The sequence below is a fragment of the Myxine glutinosa genome, chromosome 8 (assembly GCF_964187855.1).
Source record: "Myxine glutinosa chromosome 8, kmMyxGlut1.1, whole genome shotgun sequence".
In the NCBI taxonomy this organism is placed as follows: domain Eukaryota; kingdom Metazoa; phylum Chordata; class Myxini; order Myxiniformes; family Myxinidae; genus Myxine; species Myxine glutinosa.
The window spans coordinates 25,220,358-25,248,046 of NC_136268.1; the positions used below are offsets into that span (position 1 = coordinate 25,220,358).

Below are 27,689 nucleotides of genomic sequence, written 5' to 3' on the forward strand. Positions count from 1 at the left end.
CCTGACCACCGAACACCTTGGCACACACTCGTCGTTCGCACACCTCACCAACACACCTCTTCGCGCCCCCTCCTCGGTCACCTCCTCCGTGACAATCACAGGTGTGCTCTCACTCACACACCCAACCACGTGCCTCACTACCAACTCAAGTGTGCATTCCCACACACGCTCTACCATTCCAGGTGTGCATCCTTCCATTCCAGGTGTACATCCTCTCTCACCTGTCACAACCAACTCACGCTCCGTGTCACTCTCACTACTTTCACCACCACTCTTGACAGCGCACTCACCCTTACTCTCGACAGCGCGCTCTTTCCTCATGCACCCGTCCGTTACACACCTTTCTCACGCACACTCTTGCGCACACTCTCCCGTTACACCCTCTGTAACACTCACCACAGGTGTGCATTCTCCCTTACTTTTGACAGCGCACTCTTTCCCCATGCACCCATCCGTTACACACCTTTCTCGCGCATCCTCTTGCGCACACTCTCTCGTTACTTCCTCCGTAACACTCCCCACTCCGCGCTTCCATGTGCCCCCTTGCACACGCGCAACAACCAACTCACTCTCGACGGCACACTCACTCCTCAGCGCGCACTTTTTCCTTACACACCCCAGAGTCGGACATTCTCGCACACCTCCTCCTTCACACACCGTACCTGTCACACACTTCACCAACGGCCTCTCACGAACACCCGGGTCCAAAGCAACCCCCAAGCCGACTGAAGCTCCCCTCACATCATGTACATTTCTGATTATATCGCCACTCACCTTGGCACCTCGTCTCCGCACCTCCTTCGCCACCTGCAAACTCTTTATTTGGTTAGCGAGCACATAATCACGATTTGAGCACCGACCTTGTACATATTCCATCACCTCCTCCTGCATTTCTCTCTTAGTTTCTGTCCGTCTCTTCTTAATTTCACTCACCTCTTCTTCCACTTCCTCTAATTTTTGCTTCACCTCTTTTATTTCCCGGTGCGTCTCCTCAAGTTCGTCCTCTAAGGCTATTTTGACCGTTTCTATGTGCGTCCTCACCTGCCGGTCCTTCGTCTCCATTACCTCTGTCACCTCTTCCAACCTCATTGTCAGTCCCTCACATACCATCTGACATTGCCTCTGTGTCGCGATCAAGTCATTTTTAATGTCGTTTTGTGTCGCTTTTAACCCTCCTCGTACTGCAGTGTTCCTTTGAACCTGCTCCGTTAGTTCTTTTTGTCCCTCCGTCAGCTGTTCCACCTCCTCTGTCAGGTCCTCTATTCCCCCCTGTAACCTAGCCGTTCCATTTCTCACCTCTTTCTCCATACGCTTTTCACCTCGCTTTACCTCCTCGCGTACCCCCGAGCCCTCCTCACTTACACCTCGTCGTATCTCCTCTTTCATCTCCTCCCTCCCTTTTGTAGATGCCACCCTCATCTGTCCCAATTCATCCCTCTGAGCATCCAATTTGGTTTCTACCCCGATTTTCACCTCCTCTATCTGCTCTCCCATTTGTTTAATTTCTCGGGCGGATTGCTCCCCTATTTCCCGCAATTTATCTTCCATTCTATCTTCTAGCCCCCTCAACCCATTTTTCACCCCCTCTAACTGATTCTCCTGGGCAGCCATTCTATTTTCCACCCCCGTTAACCCATTCTTTACCTCTTTTATCCCGTTGTCTAATCCCTCAAATTTAACTTCTAGCCGTTCCCCCATTTCTCCCATTTTGCCCCCATTTCGCCCATTTTGCCCCCATTTCGCCCCCCAATCGCTCACTATCAGCCCTCAATCCCACAATTTGGTTTCCCAACCGCTCACCCTGAGCATCCATCCGGTTCCCCAAGTCATTCCTCAGGTCTTCACTTGTCTGGACCATGAGCGCCCTTATTTGTATCATAAAGAGGTCCAAATTCACCAGTGTTGCTACGGTCACGGGCGCCGCCAAATTTGGTGCCGCTGTAACCGCGTGCGCAAAGGCGCCATTTTGCGCGCCCGTAACCTCGTGCGCGAGAGCGCCATTTTGCGCGTCTGAAACCTCCGCAACCACATTGCCATTTTTCTCCTCCTCCCTTTCCTCCACATACATTTCCCCGAGGTCCTGGGTCGATTCTACCCCGTCTATCTCTCCCACCGACATCCCATCGCCTTGGCCAGCCATGGCGCGATTTCAAAATTCGGGTTTTGTAAAACAAAACAAATTTCGGCCGCTCCAAATTTTGACCAAATTTTTTATAGATGTTTTAAAAATTTGGTTCGGGCCTCGTATCTCACTCCCAGACACCAATTGTTACGGTCCGCGGTTAAGGATGTTGGTTTGCCGAGCGGAGGCACCGCGACCTAACAGTTTCCCCGATTCACCCGATTCACCCAGACGTTGGCCGTATCGCGCCACAGCTATTCAATATGGAAAAGACAAAGACGACGGATGTGAAGAGAAGGAATAAGAAGACGAAAAAAAAGGTTGAAAATACGATTACTATTTATTACTATTTACAGGCTCAAAGTAACCAAGGAGAAGGAAAGATAATAAAATAATATACAGAAGCTTTTTAGAGACACAGTGAAAATCGCTAGCTAATCTAAACAGACTTAATTAATACCCAGGACAGAACAAACGAAGACGACTCACACGGGGAATGATGATAGGAATGGCAGGTGGATGTTTGGCGGGATAGGGAGGTCCAACTGGTCCTGCAGCACGATCGGCTCGTTGGGTGTTGTTGCTGCTGTGGACGCTGCTGCTGCTGCTGCTGCTGCTGTGGACGCTGCTGCTGCTGCTGCTGCTGTGGACGCTGCTGCTGGCGCTGCTGTGGACGCTGCTGCTGGCGAGCAAGGCGACGAATAGCAGGCCTTGTGCTTCCCTGGATGATCTCCTTTCTCTCTCTTGGACCTCACAACCCAGCTCTCTCTTTTGCACCTCACCACGCAGCTCAGCCTTGGACCTCACAACTCAGCTCTTGTCATAGCTCATCTCTCATCTCACCTCACCACGCAGCTCAGCCTTGGACCTCACAACTCAGCTCTTGTCATAGCTCATCTCTTGGGGAACGTCCCGCGGCGGGTTATATAGGCCCCGCCCCTCAACCTTCGCGAACCTCCTTGATGTTTCTCTCCACACCCTCTCCAAGTCCAACCCCTTGTTCGTGGTTGGTTGAGTGGGGCTGACTCACTCCTCCCCTCTATGACGAGGTGGGGACCCGCCTTTCTTCCCCAACCCTGCCTCGTGGTCAATGGCGGCAATTGTTGGTTGGCAATGCGAATGGCAATTGTTGAAAGGGGCAATGGAGGTTTTTGGGAATGGGCATGAAGGGAATCTATCTTTTTCACTTGGTGCAATGGAGTGTCATGTTAATGGAAGACAAGGCCTTACCCTAAAACACATAATAAATATATAAACTACTGAACAAGGGTTTTATCGTGTCCTTCAATGTGTGCTTTATGGAATTAACTACCGGGACGCCCTTTTAACCTTTACACAACACTGGAGGCAGGAGGGGCCAGACTCAAGCAATAATAATTATACACACAATCAAAAAAATACAGTCCTCATATCCGCAACAATATATATATATATATATATATATATATATATATATATATATATTAATTGGTTCCATAACCCGTGACGTAACTCGGTTTTTGACGTAAACCGGGCGTAATGTCTTTAAAATGCCTTAAAATGATGACAAACACCGTAATTCGTAAAACTAGAGTAAATAACTGGAGGAGGCTGCGGCTTCGCCCTGAATCTTTGCCGCTCCCCGTCGGGAGTCCCTCCGTTGTTTTCTATCGGTCGGCTCTTCTCCTCGAACGGGGTGACCGGCACGGACGTGTCGACCGTGAGCTGGCTTGTGTGCCGAGTGGCTCCGCGGCCCGCTTCACCACAGCGTGCTTTACCCAACGTGTCCGAGCAGTTTCACCGGTGGTCGTGTCGTGTCGTCTGTGATGAACGAACGAGCTCAGGGTTCCGTGAACCCGGCCGCCCCGGGGATCGACGCTCGCCTCCGAGTCGTAGGCATGCCCCGTCTTTCCTCGAGCGGCCGAAGTTGCTTGCTTCTTTATTTTTGGACGATGCGATATACGCAGAAACGACGACGTACAGGCAGGCATTTGCAAATCCATGCACATGTGCACATGCACACGTCGATTGGTTCTTTACAAGGATATGCTTCAACAACAACTTGCTACTAACTGCACCACAGATGTCAATTTCCAAAGAATTTACCTACTCCCTCAACCTAACTTTAAACTACCCTCCCCGTGTATTCGTGAAGGGGTCCATCCTCCCCCATCCACTCCTTCGCACCATGCACTCCACACCACTCAATCCACAATACTCACCCCACACACCATTTATTCCCACACACCAAGTATTCTCTCCATTTATCCACTTGCACCCCATGCAAGTCAATCACTCAATACCATTACACATGTCCTCAATACACCACTCATACACTTTCTCCGGTCATCCCAGACCATTGCCTCATTTCACCAAATTCAACGATAACCAGATTCTCATACACACAACTACTGTGGTGGAGAATACATAGGCGAGACTGGAAGAACCTTAGGCCAGCGCATTAATGAACACCACAAGGCCTTTGAGTGTTCACCCAGCAAGATCTGCTATCGCCAAGCATGGAATAAGGGCGGGCCATATTCCTCTATGGGACAATGTGAACGTGCTGGCGGTATCCCCGAACCGGGCCAGGAGGCGAATACTGGAGGCCTGGCACACTGGCAAAAACGAGGGCACCATTGACAGAGGAGACTGTGGCGTTACCACAGGCATACGGGCCTCTCATGCATAAATACACCAGAGAGACACCGATGCTGGGAGGAGGACAAAGACAAAGTGGGACATAGCCGACACAGGCAACACAGACAACAAAACACAATACACTGCTCAAACACACACAAAACACTTGCAACATAAGCCGAGCATGGGTCTATAGTCACGAGGTCTCGCAACACAGCTTTGTGATTGGTTGATTGAATAGGCCCACCCCTCCCCCCCAGGTATATCTGGGAGGAGGTGAACAAGGGAACTTCTCTTGATGAAGGCTAGTGGAGGCTCAGCGCACGCTGGGTTGCTGGCCGAAACGTTGAGTTTTTTTAAAGACAAAGCTATAGGTTGGAGAACGGAAAAATGGATATCGTGGATATAATTCCCAACCGCCGTTCATTACTTTGTGGCGGACACGAAAGCACTGACGTGGTGACATCACCCCGCACACCAAGTGGGGTTGGGCCACGCCCGGGAGAGAGGCGTGGCCTCACGATATACACTGGGCGCGCAGCCCTGAGCAGCTCAGTGTTACAGTGAGCTCTTGAATAAAGACTCTTACAAGTTACCGCGTTGTCCGCTTCCTCCTTGCTCACAAGCAGCGCGCGTAACAACGCGCTTTACTGGTGACCCTCGACGTTGGATCTGCTGTAGCGATCCTTCCAAACACGACGCCATTGCCATGGCCAACAACGCGATGTCGGTTAAACTTCCCGAATTTTGGGAGGCCCAGGCCGAAGTTTGGTTCGTCCAAGCCGAAGCCCAGTTTCAGCTTCGGCGCCTCACCGGCGACAAAACGCGCTACTGCCACGTCGTAGCCTCCCTCGGGCCCGGCACGGCCGCTCGAGTTGTGTCCGTCCTTCGCCACCCACCGGACGGCCACAAGTACGAGGCACTCAAGCGGCTGCTCCTAGCCACGTTCGGCCTCACGGAGGACGCACGGGCCGACCGCCTCCTGGATCTCCCCGAGCTCGGCGACACGCGCCCGTCGGTCCGAATGGACCATATGCTGTCACTGTTGGGCGACGAAGCCCCTGGTTCTCTATTCCGGGCGCTTTTCCGTCGCCAACTTCCAGCACAGGTACGCCTCGCGTTGGCCGGGACCGTGCTAACGGAACCCCGAGCATTGGCTGCCGAGGCGGACAGGTACTTCGCGGCTTCGGACACGCGGGCGAGAGTCGGTGCGGCCCACCTCGTGGATCCCGAGGCTGATGCTGATCCACAGCATCAGCTTCCACAGCATACACAGCATGCTGATACGCACCTCGTGGCCGCCGCCACGCCCCGCCCACCGCCGTGGCGAAAACCGCCACCGCGGGGAAAACCGCCGGCTCCACCTGCCTGGCGGAGCCAGCCGCACTCCTCCAGCTCCACCACCTGGTGCTGGTTCCACGCCAAGTTCGGCCACGAGGCTCGACAGTGTCATCCGCCATGCTCCTTCAACAGGTCGGGAAACGCCCGGGCCGGCGCTCAATAGTGGCAATGAGCACCGGCCGTTCGAGCAGCCTGCTGTTCATAACGGACACCTTATCCGGGCGCCGTTACCTGTGCGACACGGGAGCGCAGGTGAGTGTCGTTCCTGCCGGTACGTCGGACAAGCACGCCGCGGGCGGGGGCCCCGCGCTGCTTGCCGCGAACGGGACGCCCATCCGTACGTATGGAAAACGCTGCCTCTCTCTGCGGTTCGGAGGGCAGGTTTTCCGATGGTCGTTCGTCACCGCCGACGTGCCCATGGCACTGCTTGGCGCGGACTTCCTGTGCGCCAATGGGCTCCTGGTCGACGTAAAGCACAGACGTCTTGTCCAGGCCGAGACGTTCAGCTCGCTCGCTTGTGCGCTGCCCAGCTCGTCGAGCAGCTCACCGAGTGGCTTGCCAAGCGGCTTGCCGAACGGTTCGGTTCCGGCCACGTTGATCTGTACGCTTCCGGCAGCGGACGAATTCACCCGCCTCCTCGCCGGCTTCCCGGCCCTCACGTGGCCCACCTTCTCGGCGGGGGCCGTCAAGCACGGGGTGGCCCATCACATCCCCACCGTCAGGCCACCGGTCTACGCCCGGGCACGCCGCCTCGAGCCGACGAAGCTGGCGGTAGCAAAAGCGGCGTTCGCTACCCTGGAGCGACTCGGCATCGTTCGGCGCTCGGAGAGTGCTTGGGCGTCGCCGCTGCACATCGTGCCGAAGCCCGGCGGGGGATGGCGACCGTGCGGGGACTATCGCCGTCTCAATGACGCCACCACCCTCGACCGCTACCCCGTCCCCCACATTCAGCACTTTTCCGCCCGTTTGGCGGGCATGTCCTTCTTCTCGAAGGTGGACCTCATACGCGGCTACCATCAGGTCCCCGTCAGGCCGGAGGACGTCCCGAAGACGGCGGTCATCACGCAGTTCGGACTCTTCGAATTCCTGCGGATGCCCTTCGGTCTGAAGAATGCGGCTCAGGCATTCCAGCGGCTGATGGACAGCGTCCTGCGCGACTTGGATTTTGTATACGTCTACCTGGACGATATCCTCGTCGCCAGCGCGTCCCGCAAAGAGCACCTACACCACCTCCGCACGCTCTTCGAACGCCTGGGCCAGCATGGCCTGATTGTGAACCCCGCAAAGTGCTGGTTCGGCGTCGCCGTAATCGATTTTCTGGGGCACCGTGTCACCAGGCACGGAGCCGTCCCCCTGCCGGCCAAGGTGGAGGCGGTGAAGGGGTTGCCGCGCCCCCGCTCCATAAAGGCCCTGCAGGAATTCCTGGGAATGGTGAATTTCTATCACCGCTTCGTGCCCCGCGCTGCTCAACTCATGCGGCCCCTCTACGAAGCCCTCCGGGGCAAGCCGGCCAAGCACGACGTCGTCTGGTCCGCAGCAATGGACGCGGCCTTTAAAAGCTCAAAGCGGGCCCTCGCCGATGCAACACTGCTCGCTCACCCGGTGCTCAACACTCCCATCGCCCTCACCACGGATGCCTCCGACTACGCGGTGGGTGCCGTACATGAGCAATGGGTGAACGGGGTTTGGCAGCCACTCGCTTTTTTCAGCCGGCAACTCCGGCCGAACGAGCTCAAATATAGCACGTTTGACCGTGAGCTCCTCGGTCTACACCTGGCCGTTCGCCATTTCCACCACCTCCTGGAGGGCCGACCCTTCACGGCGTTCGTCGACCACAAGCCGTTGGTTTACGCAATGGCCAAGGTCACGGAGCCGTGGTCGGCCCGCCAACAGCGCCACCTCTCCGCCGTGTCGGAGTTTACCACGGACATCCGGCACGTCGCCGGCAAAGACAACGCCGTGGCCGACTGTCTTTCTCGGGCCAGCGCGAACGCGGTCCACCTCGGCGTGGACTTCACGCTTATGGCGGCGGACCAAACCACCGACACCACGGTTCAAGCCCTCCGGGCGGCGGACACAGGCCTCCGCCTGGCCGACATCCCCTTCGCAGACACTGTCCTGCTCTGCGACGTCTCCCAAGGCCAGCCTCGCCCCATCGTGCCCGTTACCTGGCAACGCCGCATCTTCGCCTCCATCAACGGCCTTTCCCACCCGGGCTGGAAAGCTTCCCAGAAGCTGGTGTCGGCGCGATTCGTCTGGCATGGCCTTCGACGGGACGTCCGCGATTGGACCAGCACCTGCACAGCCTGCCAACAGGCCAAGGTCCACCGACACACCCAGGCCCCGCTGGCACCTTTCATCGTGCCCGAACGACGTTTCGACCACGTCAATGTGGACCTGGTGGGCCCCCTCCCCCCATCACGGGGTTTCACACACCTGCTCACCATGGTGGACAGGACCACCAGGTGGCCGGAGGCCGTTCCCCTCATCTCCTCCACCACCGCCGACGTGGCGCAGGCTTTCATCGCCACCTGGGTCGCCCGCTTCGGCGCACCGGCGGACATCTCGTCAGACCGCGGACCGCAGTTCACCTCCGAGCTGTGGGGCACGGTCGCCCGCAACCTGGGGGTCAAGCTCCACCGTACTACGGCCTACCACCCCCAAGCCAACGGGTTGTGCGAGCGATTCCACCGCTCCATGAAGGCCGCGCTCATGGCCGGCCTTCAGGACGGCGGTTGGGCCGACCGGCTGCCGTGGGTCCTTTTGGGCCTCCGCACGGCCCCCAAGGAGGACCTCCGGGCGTCCACCGCCGAGCTTGTCTACGGCCAGGCGCTATGCGTCCCGGGCGAATTCGTGCCCGACACTACCAGTCCCTGGTCCACAGCTCACCAGCGCTCGGTCCTCCAGGAGACCGCCCGACGGTTTGCCCCCATGCCAACGTCCCACCACGGTGACCCCCAGTCCTACGTCCCCCCAGTGCTTCGCATAGCGGAGTACGTTTTTGTGCGTCATGACGCACATCGGGGGCCACTCCGGCCACTGTACGACGGGCCCTTCCGGGTCCTGCGACGGGACGACAAGTCGTTCGTCATCGACATCGGCGGCAGGTCGGACCGGATTGCGGTGGACCGCCTCAAGCCGGCGCACGTGGACATCGACCAACCACCACGGTTGGCCCTTCTGCCACGGCGAGGCCGCCCCCCGTCCACGGTGCCCCCCACTCGACCACCCACCACCACACCGGACCCCCCCCCCCCACGACCCGCCAGGGGTCGCTTCGGCGGGGTCATCAGGACCCCCCTTAAATTGACCCTGCCGGTGCAAGTCGATTCTGGGGGGACGTGTGTAGCGGCTACCGCTGGGTATACACAATCGCCTTGCACCTACCGAGGACGCGGAGCGATCACCATGCCGGGCTCGCCCAGGACGCCCGGGCAGGCCCACGCTCAACTTGCCAGGCCTCGTCCAGGACGCCCGGGCACGCCCCCTCTCGCCTTTCCTGGGCAAACACTCCGGGATAATGTGTATATTATATATTGCTGCCCGATAAACGGGCTTTTCAGAGTACCCGAGTTGATTTGACACAATAAAGAAACTCGGACGAATTCCAGCTTTTTGTCGCGTCCATTCTTTCGATTTACGTTGGAGCATAGCTCCTACAATATATATATATATATATATATATATATATATATATATATATATATATATATATATATATATATATATATATATATATATATATATATATATGTATATATGTATATATGTATATATATATATATGTATATATATATATATGTATATATATATATATATATATATATATATATATATATATATATATATATATATATATATATATGCCGCCTCCATTGCCTTATGCCGCCCTATGCCTCCTTGTGCTGCCTTTGGCTTTTTGGCGCGAATTAGCACAAGGCAGGCCTGGCAAATCAAGCAGGGACCGAATGAGGGCGGCAGAGAAGCTGACGGTAAGCGCGAGCCGCCAATCAGGGCTCAAAGGGAGTGGCTGCGGCAATGCGTCACAGGGCGTGGTTGGAACGTTCGAGAGGGCTCAGGGCGTGGCAATAACAACCCGTTGCGCGAAGCCCCCACCAGGAGCAGTTGAGTGGAAAGGTGAGCTTGCGAGTTCTGTTGAGGGTTAGCAGTTTGGGGAGAGGTGAGCTTGTGCATTGAGTTATTGGAGAGGCGTGGGTTGATGAGAGTTACGAGTTCTGGGAAAAGACGTGCATGAACGAAGTTATAAGCTCTTACCAAATTGGACGCTCGGTTGAGCTTGAGGCCGAGCCTCGATTGGGTTACGCGAGTGATAGCGCGCCGGTAACTCAACGCGCTGTGGAAAGCCGCCGAGAGACGCGTACATTCCCTCCCGCCTTCCTGCCTCATCTGCCCCTTTGTTCGAGAGACGAGCTACGAGGATCCTTTCCACCACCTGTGTGCCGTCATCGCGGGACGTGCTGTGACCGTGGAGAGCCACGCCGGGCGACGCCGCCATTCTTGGACGACCAAGGCAGTGCGTGAACATCATCCTGCCTGCATTTCCCCTTTGTGAGTGTGAACGGGCCCGTGTCTGGGATTAAGCAGAAGACTGTATAAGGCTGCTCTGTGTCTCTCTGCTTTCTCCCGACTTGTACATACTTGTGTAAACAGTAATTAAATAGTGTTCTTCCTTTATTCGACCATCTCGTGTTTTCCATCATTGACTAAGTGTGGTACGAATAGAACCGCTTGAATCGGGTTCCAATACCAATGGTAACTGCACGGACCACGTGGTACGCAATCCGCTCGGTGTACCCAAATTACATGTGGCTCGTGCGAGGCTTGGTTCCCCGCTTCCGTGGCGGCGCAGGTATTTAGGTACGTGCGAGACTTGCCCCAAAACCCTACCTTGCGTTTGCCCGGAAGGGGCGTTTCAAGTCTCGGTTACGCCGGCCCAGAAAGAACAAGGGGCTTAATCTCCCCTTGGTAAGGGTAGGAAGGGCGGCGGAAAACCGTAACAATATATATATATATTGTTACTGACGTGGCTTAGATGTTATTTACCGAGCGGTTTGGTATGACCACGTCTGCACAAGTTACCCGATTATACCCGAACGTTGACTAATCGCGCTACGCTAGGTCAATGAAGGAAAAGACACACGGCTGGGATTAAAATGACACGACACCATGGATACGGTTCTCAAGACCTCCGGAGGAGATTATATTCGTTCGGAAGGTCAGATTACAGGGACGAGAGGTACAGCATAGAAAGACAAGCACTTAGACACAATCTTATATTAACCCCAACAGACGACAGATAAACGGGACAAAAGGCTGACTCACACGGGGATTGATGGCTAGGAAAGGCAGGATCGATGGCTCCAGGTGCACCTGGGCTCAGGGACAGAATCGACTCGGTCCGGTCCAGAGATGCGGGAGGTCTCACAGCGCTCGAGGTAGTGACTTGCTCTTCTTCAAGCTGGGGGCGCATCTGACCTCACATCCGGTGAGTCGCTTCGTATATCCGGCGGGGAGTGACACGCCCTCGGCTCGTTAGCTCCGCCTCGTGGAATCGGCACGTTGCTTCTCATTGGGTGCGTGCGGGGGGTTTACCAGGCTCCGCCCTTGACGAGGAGCTGACAGCCAGCCCCTTCGTGGTAACCCCGTGGAGCGCATGGTCATGGCGGCTAACCGAGCTGGTGGGAGGACGCACACTCCCCCCGCGCGCCGTGGTTGTAGTTGTTGTTGTAGCTGTAGTTGTTGTTGTTGTTGTTTGGGGAAGAAGATGGAAGGAGGTATGGGAAAGGTCCTAAACTCACTACTGGTGCCATATAATCACATTCTGGTGCAACGAAGAGTCATAATTAATGGAAACGAGTCCTTAACTGACATAGACTAAGAATAACTAGCAAGATGTCCGAAAGTTGTCTACGTGTGATGCGGTGGACCTGGGCACGACATTTAATGGGGGAAAAAGGGGAAGGTCGGCTCTACTGATTGTTGTTTACAGACAATGGGACTAGGGAATGGGGGATTGGGGATAGTTGGGGAGTATTGGGGAAATAGGGGAATATTTACAAGCGGATATGGAGGCCAAATTCCATATTCGCAACATTGCACCCTTCTCTACCCTCGGGGCGTCCCGACCCGATAAATTTTAACCTACTTTAGTGTGGCACGCAATGTAGTTCCCTCTACTATTAACTCTACCCTGAGTGCGACAGTTTTACAGATATTCACAAATGAGTAAATATGTCCCCCTGCGACGTTGCACCCTTCTCCTCACAGAAACACACCCACAGGATAACCGAATCCGGAAAGAATCCTCAAACTAAACATACAGCCGGTAGGGAGCATTATTTACACAAGACTACGCTGATATTTACACTACGATCCAGGACCTGTTTTTGGAGGAACACATGCAGATGTTATGCATAGAGAGAGAGCACGCATGCCAGCATCGATACACCAACCCACGAGTGCTCTGTGGCCTACGGCCTTTAATAATGTGCAGAGCACCCCTTCCAAGCATCAAGCACCACCCCATCACACAGTGAGCACCATCCGGTGCACCAATAAAGTGTCTATAAATCATTGTGTGGTGTCGCAGCCGGCCGATGTTCTGCCGCTGGTCTTGCCTTCGTGTGGTGCACTTGGTGTTCTTACTTCCTTAGAAAAATAAAGAAAGGCGCCAACCGCGTCCATTTCTTTATTGTGGCCGTCAGGGGGCCAACTGTTAGTGGTTCACCTTGTATGGCATAGGTGCCACGTTGACCCATAGGTCCATCCATGGGTGGTGCTTGGCCGCAAAAGAACTGCGGCCCATTGTGGGTGGCCACAAACATTGCGGTCCATATGGTGTATCGATCCAAGCAGCAAGCAGCGAAAGTGCAGGCCCACAACTGCGAAGCCAGCACCTCTCTCTCCTCTCTCTCTACCCCAAAGCCAGATCCTCGGAGGTGGGAGACAAAAGAAGCAGACAAGTGAGTAAGGTGGTAAGGGCGCAAAAGTGCACGCAATGCAAGGTAATGCACACTGGGGGCACATGGGAACCAGGTGAGACAGGTACGTTCCTACCGTACGCTCCCCCCCCCCCCCCACCAGGTAACCTACATGGCCCCTCCCTTACCCCTTACTGTATCCACAAAACACAACACTACCCATAAACATCTACTTTACAAATCAACAAACATCCCTACTGTCTTCCCCGTTCCTCCCATATACCAAATTCGTCTTCTCTCCCTCCTAACCAATCAAATTTGCCATTTTCAACTCAACATCATAATTTGCCATCTCCAACTCAACATCATAATTTGCCATTACCAATTCATCATCAGTCCCTCCTAGGGAGGGAGAGATGGAATCACCCCAATGTCTCATCCACGTCGTGATGCATCTCACAATCCACACAGCAATTTCATTTCCTGCAACAAAACAAAGAAAACACAGGTGTGGAGTCATCATCATCACCACAGGTAAGTGGCTGCGTATGGTGCGACAGGTTCATCAATCCTAACTATTTCCTAAATGACTTTAACAACTTTACACTACCCGGGGTCTTTCTCCGGCCAAACCATTGGCCCTCTTACACTATGGGTTCTAAAAACCAATTCCCATTGGCCAACTGTGGTGCTTTTCAATTTGGGGTCTCACTCCCCCGATTCATCTCCCGGTGCCCTCGCACAATTTCTGGGCTGTGGCGTGTACCTCTCCCAGCGGGTCTACCCACCTGCACACCTCCACCACTGCGGTTGCCTCCGAGCTTACCTGCTCCTTACCCTAACCTAACTACCTGGGGAAGGCCCTCTGGCGCTCTCCCCACTCGGTGCCCTCTCTGGCACTGGGCTGCCCGATCCACACCCGGGATCCTCAGGCACCCACTCACAACTACCGGCTCCCAGAGCCCACCTGCGGCCTCACCTGGCCGACATCCTCACAGTGGTGGAGTGCCCAACCAACTACACACACTAACAGGCTACACGCCCAGCCATTTCCACAACACTAATGCACCCATTCACAACACCATTCTGCAACCGCACCACAAATGCCAATATCCAACCACAATTTACCTGTACCCTCTACCTAACACTTACACTACCCGCCCCGGGTATCCGTGATAGGGGTCCACTCTTCCCCCATCCACACCTTCGCACCATGCACACCACTCCGTACCACTTACTCCAACTCTCTCCACACACCTGTACTGGCACACCTGTGCTCTCACACCTGGTGCACCTGCACCCTTCTCTCCCCAAGCGCATTCGCGCTGATCCACAACACTCATTACTCACACACTGCTCCACACACCTGTCCAGTTGCACACCTGTGCAATCACACCTGTTCAATTCTCACACACACGGCATCATCTCAGCTAACTACTCCCCTCTGAAACTTGCGCTTCCCAGTCGTCCCTTTAAACTATTGCGCTCCCACGTCATTATCATCCACACTAATCTACCTGCGTCCCCACTACAGGTATCAGTCACTAACTAAACTTAACGTTACCTAATGTCAATCTCTTCTAGATCCCTACAATATAACCTAACCCACCCGGGCTAGTTTTCACTGCCACACACCCCATAAGCTATTGCTCATTTGCCCCACGTCTGTGAGGGATGGTGGATTTGCCATCCCACCACATCGGGGGTCTCTCACTATCAATTTTGCTCGTCCAAATCCACAATTCAAAAATTTTCCATTTACGGCCAATTCTACCCACTTTTATAAATTTCGTACCAAATCACTACTATCATCATCACAGTCCGTCTACTTATTAGGTCCTCTCGGTGCGCCAATTCACATCTACAGCTCGGCTTCGTAAAGCCAAGCCATGAATGCGGGTTGTTTGGTGCCAGCGGCTGGATACGTCCCGCATTCGGGGCAGGGACGGGGGCTTACCCGGGCCGAGATCCCACGCACCACTTCGGCGTGGAGCCATCCAATGTCCCGATCTCGACCTGCCGGCACGTCTCAATAGAAAGTGGTCGCCATGACGACCCTTCCTATCGAGCTGCCCGCTCCGCCTAGTGGAGCCCGGACGCGGCCGTTCCACGCGAGGCCCAGCGTGGATCGCGCACGGCGGTTCTTTCGAAACCGCCGTGGTTCGGATCCCCGCTGGTTCTCGCGGCACGCGAAGCCCGGCACGCACCGAGGGCCCGAGTCGGCTATAAGTCGTTCTAAACTCTACCCCGTCTAACGTCGATGCTTCACCTGGACGCTTACACCCCGCAGCCCGTTCCTTGCTCACACATCCAGCCGTGCCCATGCTCCTCGTACCTTTCCTTACACACCCAGGTACACCCATTCCACTCACAGCCTTGGTCACACACCTGACCACCGAACACTGTGGCACACATTCGTTGCTCGCACACCTCACCAATACACCGCTTCGCGCCCCCTCCTCGGTCACCTCCTCTGTGACAATCACAGGTGTGCCCTCATTCGCACACCCAACCATGTGCCTCACCACCAACTCCAGCGTGCATTCCCACTCACGCTCTACCATTCCAGGTGTGCATCCTTCCATCCCAGGTGTACATCCTCGCTCACCTGTCACAACTAACTCACGCTCCATGTCACTCTCACTACTTTCACCTCCATTCCTGACAACGCACTCGCCCTTACTCCCGACAGCGCACTCTTTCCTCATGCACCTGTCCGTTACACACCTCTCTCGCGCACACCCTTGCGCACACTCTCCCGTCACACCCTCTGTAACACTCACCACAGGTGTGCATTCTTCCTTGCCTTTGACAGCGCACTCTTTCCCCATGCACCTGTCCGTCACACACCTTTCTCACGCACACCCTTGCGCACACTCTCCCGTCACACCCTCTGTAACACTTACCACACCGCGCTTCCATGTGCTCCCTCGCACACTCGCTACGACCGACTCACTCTCGCCAGCACACTCACTCCTTGGCACGCATTTTTTTCTCACACACCCCAGAGTCGGACTTTCTCGCACACCTCCTTTTTCGCACACCAGACCTGTCGCACACTTCACCAACGGCCTCTCACGAACACCCGGGTCCATCTCGACCCCCAAGCTTCTTAAATCACCTGGCGCATCATACGCACGACCATATTGGTCACCACTTACACCGGGTCCTCTTCCTCTTCGCTTCACCTCCATCACCTGCGAATCCCTCATCCGGTTAATGAGCACATCATCACGATCCAAACACAGACTTTGGACCAATTCTTTTATCTCCTCTTTTATCTCTTTCTTATCCTCTCTCCGTCGCTTCTTAATTTCGCTCACCCCTTCTTCCACTTCTTCTAATTTCTGCTTCACCTCTTTTATTCCCCAGTACGTCTCCTCAAGCTCATCCTCTAAGGCTACCTTGACCGTTTCCAGGTGCGTCCTCACCTGCCGGTCCTTCGTCTCCATTACCTCTATCACCTCGTCCAACCTCGTTGTCAGTCCCTCACGTACCATCTGACATTCCCTCTTCGTTGCTACCAAGTCATCTTTTAAGTCATTTTGTGTCGCTTTTAACCCTCCTATTACCGCTGTGTTCTTCTTTACCTGGTCCGTTAGTTCTTTTTGTCCCTCTGTCAGTTGTTCTACTTCCTGCGTCAGGTCCTCTATGCCCCCTTGTAACTTTACAGTCCCCTTTTTCACCTCCTTCTCCATGTGCTCCTTACAGTGCCTCACCTCCTCGCGCACTCCTCCGACCGCCTCACTCACTCCTCTTCTGATCTCCTCTCCCATCACTTGCATCTCCTGCCCAGATGCCACCCTCATCTGCTCCATTTCCTCCCTGTGAGCATCCAGTTTGGTTTCTACCCCCATTCTGACCCCCTCTATCTGCTGCCCCATTTGGTTAACTTCCCTTTCCGCTTGGTCCCTCATGTCCCTCAATTTGCCTTCCATGGTGTTTTCTAACCCCTCTAACCCTTTTTTCACTCCCTCTATCTGATTCTCCTGGGCAGCCATTCTATTTTCTACCCCCATTAACCCATGTTTCACCCCTTCTATCCCATTGTCTAACCCCTCTAATTTCTTGTCTAATCCCTCACCGGTACCCCTCGCTTCGTCCCTCATTACCCCCATTTGGTTTCCCATTACCCCCAATTGCTCACTCTGAGCATCCATCCGGTTCCCCATTACCCCCATTTGGTTTCCCAACCGCTCACTATCAGCCCTCATTCCCATCATTATTCTGCTTTCCATTTCTTCATTATTCTTGTCCATAAGGGCCTTCATTTGCATAAAAAACAAGTTCAAATCCACCGGGGGCGCTGCCACGGTCGCGGGCGTGGACGCCGTGGCCACCTCGTGCGTGACAACGCTATTTTGCGACCCTGCCGCCCTCACTGCTTCGCTCTCCTCGCGTCCCTCAATTTGGTCCTGGACCGACCCTGCCTCACTCTCCCCTACCGGACCCCAGCTGTCTTGGTCTGCCATAGCGCGACTTTCAAAATTCGGGTTTTTATTTCCGTATAACAAATTCAAATTTTGCCGTTATAATTTCGCGCGGGAAACGCGCTCCGAATCGACTCTACTACAAATTTGGGCCTAATAAATTTAGTCCTGGGTCCGAATTCCACTCCTCGACACCAATTGTTACAGACGCGGCTTAGATGTTATTTACCGAGCGGTTTGGTATGACCACGTCTGCACAAGTTACCCGATTATACCCGAACGTTGACTAATCGCGCTACGCTAGGTCAATGAAGGAAAAGACACACGGCTGGGATTAAAATGACGCGACACCAGGGATACGGTTCTCAAGACCTCCGGAGGAGGTTATATTCGTTCGGAAGGTTAGATTACAACTACAAGAGGGACAGCAAAGGAAGATAGGCACTTAGACACAATCTTATATTAACCCCAACAGACGACAGATAAACGGGACAAAAGGCTGACTCACACGGGGATTGATGGCTAGGAAAGGCAGGATCGATGGCTCCAGGTGCACCTGGGCTCAGGGACAGAATCGACTCGGTCCGGTCCAGAGATGCGGGAGGTCTCACAGCGCTCGAGGTAGTGACTTGCTCTTCTTCAAGCTGGGGGCGCATCTGACCTCACATCCGGTGAGTCGCTTCGTATATCCGGCGGGGAGTGACACGCCCTCGGCTCGTTAGCTCCGCCTCGTGGAATCGGCACGTTGCTTCTCATTGGGTGCGTGCGGGGGGTTTACCAGGCTCCGCCCTTGACGAGGAGCTGACAGCCAGCCCCTTCGTGGTAACCCCGTGGAGCGCATGGTCATGGCGGCTAACCGAGCTGGTGGGAGGACGCACACTCCCCCCGCGCGCCGTGGTTGTAGTTGTTGTTGTAGCTGTAGTTGTTGTTGTTGTTGTTGTTTGGGGAAGAAGATGGAAGGAGGTATGGGGAAGAAGATGGAAGGAGGTATGGGAAAGGTCCTAAACTCACTACTGGTGCCATATAATCACATTCTGGTGCAACGAAGAGTCATAATTAATGGAAACGAGTCCTTAACTGACATAGACTAAGAATAACTAGCAAGATGTCCGAAAGTTGTCTACGTGTGATGCGGTGGACCTGGGCACGACATTTAATGGGGGAAAAAGGGGAAGGTCGGCTCTACTGATTGTTGTTTACAGACAATGGGACTAGGGAATGGGGGATTGGGGATAGTTGGGGAGTATTGGGGAAATAGGGGAATATTTACAAGCGGATATGGAGGCCAAATTCCATATTCGCAACAATATATATATATAATTATATATATATATATATATATATATATATATATATATATATATATATATATGTATATATATATACATATATATATATATACAGTCACGTGAAAAAGTAAGTACACCTCATGTAAAGTTTTGATTTTTTCAACATATTTCAACATACAGTTATTTGATCTTCATTTCAACAATATTGATAGATAAAGGTGATATAATATAACAAATATCATGAAACATTTACATTTTGTAGTCCATTGTATAATTTAAATACACATAAATGTAAATTTCGCATGTGGAAAAAGTAAGTACACCCCTACATTTATCACTACTTCAAATACCTAAAATTAGAGTCAGGTGTACCAGGTCAGGTGCAAATGATTAGAACATCGTTAGAGAGGATCTTGAAGGAACCTGTCTTATTTAAACCTCAGACATTTAGTTTGGTTTGCTCTTTGTTGTTGAAGTGTGCGGCGTCACCATGCCTAGATCAAAAGAGCTCTCTGAGGCCTTCAGAAAGAAGGCTATAGATGCCTACGAGTCTGGGAAGGGATTTAAAAAGATCTCCAAACAATTTGAAATCAATCATTCGACTGTCTGGAAGATCATCTACAAGTGGAGAAGATTCCAAACAACTGCCAACTTGTTCAGGCCAGGCCGCCCCAGCAAGTTCAGCCCAAGAGCAGACCGCAAGATGCTGAAATAAGTCTCTAAGAACCCCAGAATGTCATCACGGGACCTACAGGTAGCTCTTGCCATTGTTGATGTCAAAGTGCACGAGTCTACCATTAGAAAGAGGCTGCACAAATTTGATCTACATGGGAGGTGTTCCAGGAGGAAACCTTTGCTGTCCAGAAAGAACATCAGGGCAAGACTAAAGTTTGCCAATGAACACCTAGGCAAAGACCAGCATTTCTGGAACAATGTGCTCTGGACAGGTGAGTCAAAGGTAGAGCTATTTGGCCACAGTACCAGAAGACATGTTTGGCGAAAACCAAAGACAGCATTTGACCACAAGAACCTGATACCAACTGTAAAGCATGGTGGTGGAAATATTATGGTTTGGGGCAGCTTTGCTGCATCAGGGCCTGGGCAGCTCACCATCATATAATCCACTATGAATTCTTCATTGTACCAGAGGGTGCTTGAGGATAATGTGAGGCCATCTGTCGGAAAGTTGAAGCTCAACCGAAGGTGGACCTTGCAACATGACAATGACCCTAAACGTACAAGTAAATCCACCAAGGAATGGCTGAAAATAAAGGAATTGAGGGTTCTGGAATGGCCAAGGCAAAGCCCAAATCTAAATCCCATCGAGATGTTGTGGAGGGATTTGAAACGAGCTGTGCATGCAAGAAACCCCTCAAACATCGCACAGCTGAAAGAATTCTGCATGGAGGAGTGGGCAAAAATTTCTCCCAGACGATGTCAGAGAGTGGTAGACAGTTATAAGAAACGCCTACTTGAGGTTGTTTCTGCCAAAGGGGGCAATACCACCGATTAGAGCCAAGGGTGTACTTACTTTTTCCACATGCGAAATTTGCATTTATGTTTATTTAAATTATACAATGGACTACAAAATGTAAATGTTTCATGATATTTGTTATATTTTATCATCTTTATCTTTCAATATTGTTGAAATGAAGATCAAATAGCTGTATGTTGAAATATGTTGAAAAAGTCAAAACTTTACATGGGGTGTACTTACCTTTTCACGTGACTGTATATACATATAACATGTCCAGGTTTCTCCTTTTTTCGTGAAAGTCCTCCATCCTAAGGAGGTATTTTCTGGATGCTATTCGTGATCTGTTCATTGATTAACCTCTCTACATGCTCTAAAACAGTAATGTACTTCTGTTAATAATGCCTTGTCTGGTCCATTTATTAATTTTTTTCCTTCAATGTCTAAGGCTTATGGAGGAGTTCTTATATATATCTGATGTAGGACAAGGACATCAGTAGGGGAGAGTGGGGTAAGTTGAGCCTAAGGGTAAGTTGAGCCACCCCATGTTTCTTAGAAAGTGAAATATTTGAAGGTGTGAGAGCACCATCTATACTTTCATAGCAACAGTCTTTCTTCCAGAATACACATGCAGAGGAATATGAAGCAGGGGTAAGTAAGATCTCATGAAATTTGTATTTTTTTCAGAATTTCCCAAACTTTGAGTTATGGTGTTTCGAGGGTGATAACAATAGAATTAATGGAAGCTTAATGAATATTGTTTATGTAGTAATGTGAACGTGAATGGTGTAGATTATTTACCTGAGAGTATGAATTGTAAATTGAATCAATACATGAAATGAGCATGTTTATATTCAAAGTGGCGCCCGTGGGGTAAGATGATCAATTGGGTCGGGTCAAGTTGAGCCATGGCTCATCTTACCCCATGAACATGTGTGCAAGATAAAGTTACTGCTTTATACGCAAGTTGGAGTTGAAAACTGTAGTTCTTGTAACACCGATACTTGTGTATAGATCTAAGTCCTATTCCTAAGAATGATTTATGTAAATATTTTTGCATTAATCACAGGTAAATGGTAAAATGCCTTGGGACTATAAAAGGAAGACAGCACGTGGTTGTTCTTCATAATTATTTGAAATACAAACCAGTTCATCAGCATATCTGACTGATAAATCTTGACGATTACATATGTATGAACATTCAGCCAAAGTTTACTGATAATTCATGTGTCTTACTAATAATCAGAACACAATACATGTATAATTATTTCAGTTCAAACTGTTAAATTTCATTAGATCAATTACATCATGTTACTTTGTAATAGACACGAGGTGCTTCTTACATGTGCGTAAATTTCACACAAGGGAAAGGACCATTTATCAAGTTTCAATTATTGAACTGAAAAATCTGATCTGAAAAACGTGAACATTTACAGGAAACTACTTTGTCTTGTTTTGCATTGTTAAAGCTATACGCAACAGCTTTTGCGTGATTGTTAAAAAAATGTGTATTCATTAATACTTCATGCATTCCCAGTTTCAATGGGTTTTCTCAGTGTTTTATCAATATAATAAGCTTTTCCAGTGTATCTGGACTTAAACTTTTTGTCTCAAACTTGTTTTATTGCTGTTCTGTCCTGTATTGAGCCGGTGAATTTGATGGGACACAAAATGTTTCATGCTGTTTTTTTCTTGTGGCTCAACTTACCCACTGGCTCAAGTTACCCCGAACCCATGATCAACTTGCCCCATCATTGGGGCAAAATGAGCCATTAGACAACTTTTTTTTGAAGGCCTCTGCTAATTAATTACATGAAAATGAAATGGTAACATGTGTATGAGGGGAGAAGCAAGTATTTACACCATCATAATCACTATGGCTCTGATGCACAGCACTTTATATTTGATGTCCAGAAGGGGATTACTGAAAAATGGCTCATCTTACCCCACTCTCCCCTAATCAATGGACAAATCAACAAAATCTATCTCAGATTATATCTAAATGCTCACAGCTTCAAGACAGATATATTGGACTCAAACCTGCGATCCCAGCATCATGAGCTAAGTGCTCAGATGGGAACATCAAACAGACAAAGCTTTATGTGATGTCAGCAGTGTCTGTGTCTTAGTGCGTCTCCTCCTGACTCAACTCCTCACTTGCTTCCCCCACCCCTCTCAACCCTCCACCACATCATGAGCACATAAAAGCCACATCGTTTGCTGCCAAGTCCAAAACAGATTGCGTTCACATCACCGTCGGACAATTTCTTACTCACCCAGTGAAACACAGCAGTAAAAGTAAAGTTCCAAATAAGGCAAAAAGTAAGAAAAGCACCTTGAATGCCATGATTGTGTCGTTCTGCATGAGGTTGAGCTCATCGAGTTTTATGAGCAGGCTTATAATAACGAATACGTTGCCCAACAAACCTTTACATTTGTGATTGGATAATACATGATGATAAGAAACCTTCCATAGTAAATGTATCGCCCAGTGGTGGGCCTATGTGCAGCAGAATCTGGATCAGGCTTACAGGTTAAGAATCATCCAGGCATGAGAGCTCTCATTATGGCCTTCTTTCCCCAAAAGGAGAAAGTCATGATTTCTTAACCATTAAGTGGTGGGAATGGAAAGGACAGACGATGAATTGGTACCAAAGATGCCTCCTTTGTGTGAAACAGGAATAAGGCCCCAGCAATTGCTTTTCCATTCGGTGACAACAACTGCATGTTGTCACGGCCTGACGTATACCAGCGACTGTGGAAATCTAACGTTTGTAGATCAAACTTCTTTAAAACCAAGAAATATAGAACGGCAATCTTCAAGGTGCGCGATGTCGACCGATATTCCTCCGCCCACATTATTACATCATTATATATACTTGCAGCAAGTTTGACTTCACCTGTTCTCATGTATCACATTTCTACCAGCCTGGTGTTGGCTGAGCGGTTAAGGTGCTGGCTTGAGATCCGAGGATCCTGAGTTTGAATCCCGATCGATCGCTGAATTAACACCAAGGGGGTTTACTCAGCCTGTCGTCCTTCCGAGGTCGGAAAATTGAGTACCAGCTTGCTGGGATGAATGATCCCGGTGTGTGCCCCGGTTTAGAATAGGTACACCGTATCCCTGCGCATCGAAGAGGAGACTAAGGGTTGGCGTCAGGAAGGCATCATAAGACGAGACGAAGGGTTGGCGTCAGGAAGGGCATCCGGCCATAAAAACATTGCCCCAAACAGGGAACCATGATTATCATGGGGCCCGCAAGGCTAACCCCCGATGTCACGGGGGAAAATGGCCTTAAAACGATCATTCATGACCTTTGACCCCAATGTCAAATGAGTTAATCTTTGCATCATAATACATACTTGTACCAAACTATGGTCAAAATCTCATCACTGGTTCACAAGTTAGCAGCAGCAAGATTTTTTTTTTATCCTAACATGACCTCTGACCTTTGACCTCTTGACCCCAAAATCCAATCAGTTAATCTTTGCATCATAATACATACTTGTACCAAACTTTGGTCAAAATCCCATCACTGGTTCACAAGTTAGCAGCCGCAGCAAGATTTTTTTTTAACCTAACATGACCTCTGACCTTTGACCTCTTGACCCCAAAATCTAATCAATTCATCGTTACATCATAGTAAGTACAAGATCTAAGCTTGATTTAAATCCCTTCATGCGTTCTCAAGTTTTCGCGGTAACGAAACCGGACAGATAACCCAAAACACAATACCTCCAGTGACTTCGTCGACGGAGACATAAAAACAGGCTTCATCAATATTTGATTCCAGAATTATTAGATGTGTCATGTGGGTTCGCTTGCTGATAATATTCCCATCTATAGAGCACTTACAGTAACTCCTGATGCTTGATCTTCTTTCGTGTGCAGCACAAGGATTCTGGGCTGCCTCATTGGCTAGGGGCACGGCTGTGCCATTGATGCAGTGCCCCCTGTCGGTTAGAGCAGGAATTTGTGATTTGTTCAGGGTGCCGGCGATAACTCGCCCACTCTTCGCAATGGGACACTGTGGGGTCTTTAACATCCACTAACTAATGCTGGCGGAAAACAGTGGTATGACAGTTTACAGCTGGGTCAGGATTCGAACCCAGGCTAGATAGCTTAGAGGTGAGTGTGCGTACCTTTGGCCATTATACCTGGCATAATTGTTTTAATAATGGAAGAAACAAACAAAACCCCAAAAAAATTATCAAATAAAAATTATCAAATATCAAATTGTCAAATTTGATAATAATTATTATCAAATTATCAAATTATTAAATAATAATTATTTTTATCAAATAAAACTTAATTAAAATTATCTCATGAGGTTAACAATTATTGGAAAATTTTGAACCCACGTATTAGTCAGGTTCACTATGTAATTTCGTTGGAATTTTTGGGGGATTTGGAAAACTATATCTTTTTGGAAACTATATTGTATAGTCAGTCAGAAAACCAATGTTGCTATTTGCACAGACTCCTGTATGGCGGCCATCTTGGATTTTCAAAATTGCCGCCGTAGAACTAATTTTTCTCAATATCTCAGCTTCTAAATAACATAGAGCTTTGATTCTAACGGCTAAACATACATTTTCAAGGGCCCCGAATCCAATGGTAACAAGTTCGATAAGCTAGACATGACCATAGAGCTCCTATGTGGCGGCCATCTTGGATTTTTCAAACTGGCTGCCATAAACTTGATGTTTCTCAATATCTCAGCTTCTAAATAACATAGAGCTTTGATTCTAACGGCTAAACATACATTTTCAAGGGCCCCGAATCCAATGGTAACAAGTTCGATAAGCTAGACATGACCATAGAGCTCCTATGTGGCGGCCATCTTGGATTTTTCAAACTGGCCGCCGTAAAACTGATGTAACTCACCTTCTAAAGAGCACAGAGCTTTGATTCATCATTGAGTAAAGTCATCATCATCCTCATCATCGCTTTCGTTCATCACATCTTGAGAGTCCTCATCATTTTGGCACTGGATGTCACACTGACAAAGGTCTGTACAAGCCAAGTTGTTTGTTCTGCAGGAACATCTAGATGAAGAACAGTCTGTTTTGCACTGACATCTAACCATTTGAATGATGGCCTTGGGGGCTGGAGGCTCCTCAGTTGTGGTTGGTTTCACTTGTCCATCCGTGTCTTTGTAAAAGCCGTTTTGCAGGGGATTCAGCTGAGGATCCTGTTGAGCAATGCTTGCCTGACCCCACACTCTGGCTTGGATATGGACTCTAAGGATGTGCTGCTTGAGAGCTCCAAGAGTAGGAGGAAGCCTGTCACTTTCTGCCATGTGTTTGCAAAAGAGATACCATCGTAGTTCGGGGATGCTGTCGATGTGGATGCCATTTGGAGAGTAAGCAACGCATACAAATTTAGCTAGTGTGGACAACATGTCCTCCGTCACTTCAGTTGCATCTGAAAGCATTCGCACGGTGTCTATGACATCTTCACTTGCTTTGAGGTAGACATGCAGCCAGGTTGCTTTGCCTATTCGAGAGAACCTCCCAGTGGTGTCTGCCCCTGTGAAAGCATGAAAGGCTGGCAACGCCTTTGCTCTTTCGACCCCTAGAGCTGTCCACAGTGGCTCTATTTGAAGTATTCCAGAGGCCATGGAAATGGATGTATTCCTCAGCAGTAGGTCATAGTTTGCTATGACTAGTACCAGGACATCTGTGTCGGGAGAGAAGAACACCAACTGCGCATCATGTGGGTTTAGCTGGGATGCCAGCACGGCCTGGTGGATCAACAGGGTGTCAGCTTCTTCATGGTTGTTGTCCTCGAAGAGCAGGTCACTGTTGCTCCTAGTACGCCCTGAAGCAGACGTGATGATCAACTTGGATGAGTGACTGTTGTATTCTAGAGTTTTCGCTGCCAGATAGTCAGTCAGATCAGCCTTTGTTTTGTCATGAGAAAGGAATCTGCTCATTGGGATGTGTTTGATGTTGGTGTCATCTCTGACTTGATACTGTACTGCATCCTTTCCTTGCCTTCTTTTAGCCCTGGTAGCACTCTTCAGAGAATCGTTTTTGTACGTGTCAAAGACCAGTATGATCTCATCACAATCTTTTGTTAGAGACATGAGTCTGTCATTGAAGCATTCACCCAGATCGTTGACTTTCACTACAGTGGCTGGTTTCTTTGTCAGCTTATGCACAAGTACCATCCCATCCACCAGTGCAATCTTCCGACTTGTAGGTTTACTAGATGTGGATGCCATAGTTCTTGTGTCCATTGGATCTTCTTGTAGAACACTTGCAGCTGGTGTCTGCTGCTGATCTTCGGGGTGAATTTCTGCTCTTGCTAACTTGTCGAGGAGATGAATTAACTTCGACTTGTCAGTGCATGGAAGAATTGTCCCATCTGGAGCGAACAGTACTCTTGGTGTCACAGTGAACTCGTAATTTCCGATGGCATATTTCTGGTTGACGTCTCTGTTTGACTTGGCAAGGACCATGAGCCTTCCATACAGTTCCTTAGTCTCCTTCAGATCCACAGTCCTGTCTCTGAGTTTCACTGTGGTTCTCTTGTTCCCAGACGTGAACATCTTGTTGTTCTCCTTCTTGACTGGTGCCCAGAGGCTAACATCTCCATTGATACGCTCCGACACGTAGTCTTCATACAACTTCTGACCAGTGACATCAATGTTCAAGATCTGTGGTACATACTCGTCTGGGATGTAAGCATTCGTTATCACATTGTGCAGCTTGTCACCTTCAGTGTCAAATGGATTCCCGTGACTCAGTATCGCAGCCTTGATCTTGTTGATTGCTTCATGCTCCCTCTTGACTGCACTTGGACCAAGGTCATGATGTTCTGTGATCTTGTCACCTTCCAGGCCAAACTGACTCTTGAAGTCTTTTGACAGGCGTGATAATTCTGGTGTAACCATGAAGAATCTCTGTCTAGCATTGGCATTGTTAGAGATGCCAATCAGTCCAGAGTGAATCTTCATCAGCTCGTTCAGATGTTCACATGCATGATCTGGTCCAATGGATACAAACGGGATGTCATTCTTGGTTACTGATAGATTGCCAGCTCCTAGTTCTTCCCAGGTCCTAGGGTGATTGGTTCTTAGGTCATACATGTCTGCGATGTATCGGGGCCAGAGCCACTTGTATTTGATCCGGTCCATGGCAAAGAATAACTTGCTCAGTTCTTCTCCAGCTTGGAGGTGAAGCACTAGGTCAGCACTCCGTGATGCTGCCACGAATAACAGGATTGTCTCCACCCGATGTAGATAGTTCATCATTGACTTGAACATTGCATTCTTGGATCTCCGTGCTTCCCACTCCTCGAGTGCCGTCACCACCCCATCAGATGTCAAGACTTGAAGGAGTTTGGTGTTTGCTTGTTTTACAGATTAAGCTTTCGTGCACTTGTTCGTCTCAGCACAGGCAGCTTCTACTCCCTCTGTTGCCTCGAAACACACATCCTTTACTTGTGGGTTGTCCTTCAAGAAC

At 50.2% G+C, this 27,689-nt stretch overlaps 1 protein-coding gene across 1 annotated transcript in view; it reads right to left on the bottom strand.

Moving 5' to 3' along the window:
- The window catches only part of LOC144893362 (uncharacterized), a 77,165-nt gene that overhangs the window by 14,875 nt on the left and 34,601 nt on the right, over positions 1 to 27,689 (bottom strand). The window contains exon 2 of the mRNA XM_078783941.1: positions 15,807 to 15,858. Coding sequence (XP_078640067.1) covers positions 15,807 to 15,858 — 52 coding nt within the window. The remainder of the gene's footprint in view (positions 1 to 15,806; positions 15,859 to 27,689) is intronic.